This window comes from Gossypium arboreum, chromosome 6 (assembly GCF_025698485.1).
Source record: "Gossypium arboreum isolate Shixiya-1 chromosome 6, ASM2569848v2, whole genome shotgun sequence".
Classification (NCBI taxonomy): domain Eukaryota; kingdom Viridiplantae; phylum Streptophyta; class Magnoliopsida; order Malvales; family Malvaceae; genus Gossypium; species Gossypium arboreum.
Window position 1 is genome coordinate 139424469 of NC_069075.1, and position 8719 is coordinate 139433187.

The 8719-nt window shown below is 32.5% G+C and overlaps 1 protein-coding gene across 1 annotated transcript; it reads right to left on the minus strand.

The window, feature by feature from the left end:
- Nucleotides 1–1806: 1806 nt before the first annotated feature.
- Nucleotides 1807–8287, minus strand: LOC108486402 (mechanosensitive ion channel protein 3, chloroplastic-like). Its single transcript, XM_017790449.2, has 14 exons — nucleotides 7976–8287; nucleotides 7386–7593; nucleotides 7244–7303; nucleotides 6873–7030; nucleotides 5951–6074; nucleotides 5766–5863; nucleotides 5570–5683; nucleotides 5142–5202; nucleotides 4664–4813; nucleotides 4043–4153; nucleotides 3796–3963; nucleotides 3583–3696; nucleotides 3169–3225; nucleotides 1807–2834 (listed from the first exon to the last, which is right to left on the minus strand). The coding sequence occupies exons 2-14, from the start codon at nucleotides 7461–7463 to the stop codon at nucleotides 2064–2066; spliced, it is 2064 nt and encodes a 687-aa protein (XP_017645938.1). The 5' UTR covers nucleotides 7464–7593; nucleotides 7976–8287; the 3' UTR covers nucleotides 1807–2063.
- Between the last annotated feature and the right edge of the window lie 432 nt (nucleotides 8288–8719).

Genomic DNA, 8719 nt, shown 5'->3' on the forward strand with positions numbered 1-8719 from the left:
CTGAATGACACAAAAAAAGTTGTTAACGTAACTTAACCTACCTCTACAGAATCTTACTTATAATGAATCAATTATACTCTCAAATACAATATAATTTTTAAGCCCAACCGCGCTTACAAGCATTTTAGCCTTCCTAGTGTATGACTTAATGAATTCACCTCACAATCCTCATTATTATATTTTACGGGGCCACATGCAAATTTATATTTTCCAAATCATCATTTCAAATGTAGATTTAGCTTAAAATAAATAAATAAATAATTCTCAAATGCCATTTGGAGTTCCTAACACCAGGTCCATATTATTTAGGTAAAAAAAATATTCAATATTATTTAAATAATTAACTTTTTTTTCCATGTTATTGGGGATAAAAGCGAAAGTTGTAATATCAGAGTTATTGATTTATTTAAAAATTAAATCTTTAAAAATATTAATGAAATTAAAGAGAGCAGAGAAATCGATTGAATAGTCAAAATGGGTTTGATAGGAGAGAAGGATTGCAATTGTTTCCAGAGATAATTCTTGTTTTAATTTAGTTGGTTCTAATCTTTTTATTTGTTTTTCACAAAAAAGAAAAAAAAAAGAAAATTCATTTTGTCAAACAACCCAAAATTAATATAAAAATTTGAGAACGAAATTGAATTAGGCTTAATCCACAAGTTGGTATTTAAATTATATATATATTTTTTTTCATTTTCATATCTAAATTTTTTCTTCGTTATAAGTAATATTTGAACTATTTTTTCCTCCAAATTGATTTTTCATTAGTCAAATTATTTTTAAATCTATTTTAAAAGAGATTAACCTACAAATTGGTACTTAAACTATACAATTTTTTTTTCTTTTAGTACTTAAATATTTTTTATCATAAGTGATACCTAAACTGTTATTATGTTACACAATTTACACTAAAATACTATATTTGTTAAAAAATTCCAGCCAATAATAAACCACCACATCATATAAACTTTAAAAATATTTTTAATTCTTTTATTTTCTTTTTTCTTTTACATTATTTTATCTCTTTTATTTTTACACTTTCCTATTTTTTCTTTCTTCTTCCTTCATTATATCTAGCAATACTAGCAATGCTTAAAATTTGTCATCCCAAGGTTGGATACTGGCGATTAATTTTATTTTTGAACTTCACCACCTGTTTACTCTACCTGATAGGATTGAAAAAGTTATTTATTGATTAAAATCAATTTTTAGAACTAGATTGAAAATAGTCAGGGTACTGGTCCGGAGATGAGGGTAAAACTGATACAGACCGATTAAACCAAGCTAAAAATTCAAATGAACCGATTTTTCCTATTTTTTTAAATATTTTATTTTTATAATTTTTTTAATAACTTATTTGATCGAACCAAATGAACGGATTAAATTGAAAACTTGTGGGTAGTTGTAAAGAAAGAATAAAGGAAAAAAGAAAACAGTAAAACTTAAAGTCTCTTTTTTTGGGACATGTTAATTTTTAATTGTTTATTTTTTTAATAGACTCGACGCTTTAATTAATGTTTGAATTAACAAAAGTACCAATTTGAAAAAAAAAAGTTTAAATACCACTTGTGACCCAAAAATGTTTAGATACTAAAGTGGAAAAAAATACAAAATTTTAAGTACCAAATTTCGAGTTAAATAAACCTCACGGTTTGACATGAGTAAAAATAGTTTATGTACCAAAATGAAAAAAAAATTATAATTTAAATACCAATTTATGAATTTAGTCATCGAAAAAGAATCAAACCTTGAAGCGAAAAGAAATGCAGAATACTACCTAAAAAGTAAGGAATGAAGAAAACGAGATATGGAACTACTGGAGTCATTAGATTCTTGAATAATAAAATACCAAATAATATTGAATGGGAGAAAATCAGGCCGCTAACTTAGTTTCTTTCCCCCTCTACTTAGTTCTCCCTTTAAATCCAACCACCTATTTACAAATGATGAGTACACAATGAATAATAATAGTAGTGGTAATAACAATAATGCTAGCTTCAAAAAACACAGCTAAGCATTACAAATATATATATATAAATGGCAATCAGGCGCGATTTAGCACACTAATTATTCGGTGCGCCACCATGAACTACCGACTTCCCATTGTCTTTCTTGTCCTGGCCGACCGAATGAGACCTACTTCCACTCTGGTGACTGCCCATTTCCTCTATTTCTGCAGACATTTCTTCCTCGATTGGAAGGGTCAGTTTTGAGCCCTCCAGTGCAACACCAAGAACGATGTTCTCTTCCAAGGAAGCCGGCCTGGCTACGGATGGTACCCGTACAGGCTTATTATCAACATCCTGCTTTGCTTGTGAAACACCCAATGGGATTTCGGATTCTTCATTTGCGGATTGTGGATTAGGTACTGGAACCCTTCCCGAGCTTGTTGTCTTTCGGGTTTCACCCTTGCTCTCACTGAGTTGCTTTTCAGAGTTGACTTCAACTGAACCAACAGGCACCGAGTTCCCACTTTCGTTTGAACTTAAACCAGAATTATTGGTTGATGAAGCCATAACCTTGTCTTCTTTGGAGTCCAATGCTGATCCGGAGTTAGTATTTCCCTTCGAGTCAGATGTTGAGGTTGGAGTTAGTATTTCTTCGTTTGCACGTGTTGGAGCTTTGGCTTTGTCATCACTGTTGATTTTATAAGCGGGTTCAATGAGGAGAAGTGGACGGTTGGTAGCCGCTCCAGAGCGTCTGAAAATAGTATCAGCAAAGGGTATATCTTCTATTTCAGGCTCACTGTATATTTTCTGAACCGTGCGGATAGGGGTGGCAAGCCGGGCACGATGATGGCTAATAACTCTGAGAAGATCCAACATTATGACTTCCTGTTGCAATACAATCATCAGATACAAGCAGAATGTAGGCTTTTCAAATGTACGTGGGACCTATGCATGTCATGAATGTACATACACCATACTGATAAATTAACCGTAAATTATATTATCATCCGAGCAAAGACTGTCAATGCTTGTTTTTATCATGCTTTTGGAAAGTATCCGCTACTGTTATCCATGGGAGAAAGGGACAATCAATAATATATGATGCACCATTTCATATATATATATATATATATTATTTTTTAAGATGGAGATTCTAAATCACCATTTCATATTATATCAGCACATCTTTACATGAAGCACAAAGTACAAATGGATTTACCTTAACACAGAGGTATTCTTCAATATGTGAAGTTTTCACAAAACAAGATACCAATATCTGAAACAATATGAACAAATAAAAAGGAGTTAAAAACTTCAAACTGAACCAATTTCCATTGCTCAAAAAAAAGAGTTAACAGCCACAAAAGTCTAGGCTGAAATTTTGCATTTTGTTAGTATGTCGATTACATAAATGCAAGAAAGACAAAATAAACTAAAGGGCTTAGATGGGCAACCAATAGACCAAAATGAAGTTTAACTACTGTTATGAACAAACTACATCAGCTCAAATAAACTTTAAGGGCCAAAATGAACTATTAGATCTATGAACAAACTGCAATGTAGCACTTTCAACAAAAAGCAATCAGAGAAATATTTTTTTTAGGAAAAATATGCCAACAGTAAAAACTCTCACCAAAAGAGCCTGGTTTTGTGGATCGATACTTTCCAAAAATACTCTTCTATGCAATCTTTGCTGCTCTACTTGAGGATTTTTGGCTAAAACCTTCCGCATGTCTGCTACTACATTCTGCATAGAAGGAACTTTCAAGGGTTCATGAACTCTAAAAGGAAGACAAGCTAGTCCTTACTTTACAAGTTAACAGCAAGACAAACTACAGGTTCTTACATTGATTTTGTTAACATCCAAATGACTAATGGCAAAGTAATTCTTGATGCGCCAATGAGTCTTCTGGCTAATGTTCCTCACAACATTCACAGTGAACTTGTGGTTTGGAATGTGAACTGCTTCACGGTCATCACCTCTTATAATTGTTGGCGACCACCATCCTACATGCTGAAACAGTAAAGTAAACAAAATCAATCAAGATGTACAATGCCTTGGATGGCTAAACAGAGGCAAAGTAAGAACAAACCTCGACTGTCCCTGAAACTTCATAGCCGTCTATTTTAGTTTGAATCCATTCATTGACAACAAACGGTCTTGTTGCATGGATCATTACACTTGAAAGAAAATTTGTAAATATCTGAATTCATGAGAAAAAAAATTGAGTCGGAAAAATGATCAAAAAGAGCTTCAAATTGAGAACTTGATAAGTATATAGATAAAGATAACATGAACGTATTATGGACAGGAACCAACATACTGGTTACATGCATAATAATAATAGGTAATGCCAGAGTTGAGAAACATGAGATTGTGAGTGTATCGAAGAAATAAACAGATCAAGGAACCCCACAGGCTTTAACCACCATTCTTATGTAAATTTACGTTATAATATACACTATGATATGTAAGAATATCTTGATTTTCTTTTTAAGGCAACCATGAAGAATTATGGCTCTATGAACACAGAAGTTTTAGGATAATTCACTCAAGATACTTTCAGATTTCAGTCTGATATTCATTCATTGTTGATATTTAATTACATTGTATGCATTATACTTATTACCTAGGACACTAATGAGGTTTTTCAACAAATAAGAAGCAATTTAATCTCTTTTATGCATCACAAGGATAAAGGCAGCTGATTTACCTCACGACCAGCAAGGGTGATCAATACTGTACCAAGTCCTCCAGCAGTTACCCACCTTTGGGTGGAAAAACCTAACAACTCCATGAACAATGATACAGCAGCAACCCATACAGCAGTATAAACAGCTTTTCCAGCAAAGTCAAAGCCCATCTGTCAATAGAACAAAAATCTGTTTTCAGGTTTGCCCATTGCAATCTGTAAGTGCTCTCAGATACATTATTATTCCACAAATCATCAGATGCTTAACAGATGATCTAAGGAAAAAAAAAAAAAACACTAAACAGTTTCCTGAAAAACATTGCAGACAGGGTAACATTTACCAAATGGTAGAGACTACAGGAATATTTATCAGAGTGACCTAAGTTGCTAGAACTAAGATACACCATTACAACCACACTGCAATTTGATAACTGATGCAGGTGCTTCAAAAAAAAAAAAAAAACTTAGAAGTAGAATATAAGAAAGTGACAGAACATACATTTCTTGCATCATTGGAGTCATTCATCTCCATAAAGAATTTTTGGGCCTGTTGAATCAGGCTGCAATAGAAATGCATGGTTGCGTATTAGTTCAAGCTCCTAAAATTAGGCTGACATGCAGAAATAAATGGGCAATCAACAAGCTATCTTAATAACATGCTCAAGAGTGATGAAATGTTAAAACTTAATACGCATGCAGCAAAGCACTCTTAAAAACTAGCATGCCAATCCCTGTAAACACAGAAATAATATCTATACATACGAGCCTCCTCTTCTATCCTCTAACTAACCCATTCCAACCAAAAAGGAAAATGAAGATAAGTAATCCAATTTAATCAATATAGAAATACAAAAAAAATATACATATATAAGCAAAATTAGTCATTTGTTTAAAGAGTACCAAGTAAAAGCAGTCCATTGAACGCACCTTGACAAACAATAAGAAAAAGCAAGAACTGTTGATAATGATCGCACAAAATGTAGGAGTCGTTGCTTAACAGCCTGACTTGCTTCTGAGGGTAAAACTACTGGATCTAATGCTCTGAAAGAAACTACAGTATTGTCAGACCTAGCATAATGGCAGCAAAACTATGAATATTCAACTCTAATCCCTTTCGGGGCACCTGCAGATAAGTGTCACTCCAGTACACAGCAGCATGGGTCGAAGATAATAGCTCATAATATGATGTGTTCTACTTTTCTTCCAACTGCTATTGCTCCTCTGTAGAAAAAAGCAAGACAGAGAATTAATAAAAGAATTCAACCACCATAGAATAGAAAAGCATGTAGAATAGAGTGAAGTGTTTACATGGAAAAGGATAACCCTGCCCAGCTGCATAAGTGGCCCAAGACCCCATGCAGCAAAAGCAATAATCGCAACCGCTGAGATCAACTGAGGTATTATAGGACTTCCATGTAAATTACCAAATGCCCTGATATATCAAAGAGCAGAGATTATATATTAAGGAACAAAAGGAAAAGTTGTTGTAAGATATACAAGAAAATAGCATCAAACTAGCTTCTCCTAATAGAACTTCAATTCATCCCCTTAACTCTACCCAAAAAGAACGTTAATTTGACTATAAAACTAAGTAGCTGTCCCCAAAAGGGGAGGAGAAATATAGCATAATCAGTATTAGAAGACGTTATCAAGTCTTCTCAAATAAATAGCAAAGTTGAGAAAAAATGCTTCTCAGAACTTAGTCAGGAAAATTTTCCAACTACCACTTAGCACCTCCCTAAATAAAAGAAGAAAATCCCTATCCAAGATAAATATCTGTTTAGCACTGCATTTGCTTTAAAAATTACAAAACTAAACCGAGAAGGCTTTATTCTTTAAATGAGTCAGTCTCAAATATTCTTTCTGAAAATCAGTGCACTAGAAAGCAAGAAAAGGCTCAATGTTGTAGATCAGCTCAAGCATCTTTGTAATATAAAAAAGCATATGAATCTATCTAAGGCATTTTGAAGACCAAGGTTGGGTCGATGAGTTACACATGTTTGCCTTTATCTGTGGAGGGTTACTGTAGGGAAGAGTGCTGTGGAAGGCTGCACAACTGAAATCTATGCATAATAATTTAGCTATTTAGCTAGAGTTCTGCTAGAAATAAGGTAATTCATAAATGTCTACAGGATTGACAATCCAAGTATCTACTTTCGTATTTAGACAGAAAAAAAGAAGAAGAAAAATCTACAAGGAATACAGAAAGTAAGAAACAAATATGGATCACCTTGTCAAACACATGCTCGCAGATTTTAATATAGGAACCTCATTTCCTCCAGTAGGAATCAGAACAGATCGGCAGAGAACGACATTAGACCTGGAATATACAGGTCTTATGGGCCTACAAGCACTGCCCAAAAGATGTAGACTCCAAGCATCCTGTCGCTGGATAAGAAACAGAAGAAATTTTCATGTCTCAGACATTATTGAGAGATTAGAATTTTTAAAAGTAGTATCACACAGACACAAACCAACTCTCATGTATGCCAATATAGAAGTAAATGAACAAAATCGGCAAATAGAGAGTAATAACTTAAAAGCCAAACAAAGATTGCAAACAAAAGCCTCTTCATTCATCAGCGAAAATGAAAATCATACCATAGCATGCGAGGAAAGATTGGTACGAACTAAATGTAATCGGCCTTTTTCTACAACACCCTGTAGACATTCACATATTCAGTAGCAAATACTTAAAAGAAGACATACCAATGGTTGAACAACAAGATTAAATATCACATACAATGTTCTGGCGACTGCATCCATGGCTATCGTGAACTTTCAGTTCATTAGACAATTGCATAGTAGCAACAAGCGCCATATCCTTTTACAAGAAAGGGATCAAAATTCTTTCAGGAAGACAATATCACCTTATACAACCTTACTTCCAACTAACTTTATGCCATAAAAAAAGCTCAAACAAGCAACAAATTTTTCCAAACAACTAATACCTGCAAGTAGAAAAGAAACAAAAAGAAAATAGAAATTAACGATTCAATTACAACAAAAGAACCAAACTAAGTTAAGAATTGCAACAAGTGAAACTAAAATGAGTAACTAAAAAGGATAATTTATAGGAAGCACAAACTAAAATTCCTAGATCGTAAAAGAAAAGCCTGACTATAAAAATGAAATTCACACAAAACAAAAATTAAACCTGATTACCTAAAAATAAATGACGAAACAAAAATAATTAGCTAATTTAACATGAAATTAGAAATAAAGAAAAAAAACTGTCAAAAATTACCATGAAAAAAGGGGAAATTTCAAAATTGAACCAAAATAAATTAATATAACTGAGAAATAAATGAATAAATAAATAAGATCCGTTACCGTCGAGACTAAATATAATATACTTTCCCGGAGTTTTTTTTTTTCTGTTTTTTTGGAGATAAGGGATGCTGAGATTTTTTTTAAAGAGAAAGGGGGTGTAGATGGCGGAAGCGGCTGCTACAGTAGAGCTAACGTACACGGTAGTGAAATGATATTTGTTGAGGCGGACGTGGTCTAATCTAACAACGAGTTCTGAAGGTGTAAAGTTCGTAGGTAGTGATATTTTTTTAACCTTATGCGGCGATTTGGGGTTGCTAAATACATAACGTGGCGTGGAATTTTATCCATTGGAACAATCTCTCTTCCCTTTTTGACCTCACGAGGTTTTTAAGCATATACAACTATTTACATTATTACTAAAATCTCATTATTTAATTCCGTATTAAGCACAAAAATGCTTATTTAATTTCTTTTATAAAAATAAAATATAAAAAGGAAACTTAATAATAAGGGAAATATTTAGTGTTGTTTGAATTAAACCTGAATAATTAGTTGAATTAATTAAATCGAAAATTAATTAAATATTGATCAAATTAAAAGAATTAAATCAATTGACCTGTAAATTGGTATAATAGTTAAACTAAATTTTTATTTTTATCTTATAATTTATTTAATTAAATTGGTGAACCGTTTAAAAAATTCTATTACATTAATATAAAGTGAGCTTAATTTATTGGATTTGACACTTAACTTAATCTTTTACTTAAATAATATATTATTTTAAGATTAAATATAAATTCATTT

What these genes read in the sequence shown, in the direction of transcription:
- LOC108486402 (XM_017790449.2), bottom strand. Translation starts at nt 7,463, where the DNA reads ATGGCGCTTGTTGCTACTATGCAATTGTCTAATGAACTGAAAGTTCAC. An exon ending in GCGAGCATGTGTTTGACAAG is followed by an intron (nt 6,075 to 6,872) that starts GTGATCCATATT and finishes TTGATATATCAG; the next exon opens with GGCATTTGGTAATTTACATG. An exon ending in GCAGGGTTATCCTTTTCCAT is followed by an intron (nt 5,864 to 5,950) that starts GTAAACACTTCA and finishes TTTTTTCTACAG; the next exon opens with AGGAGCAATAGCAGTTGGAA.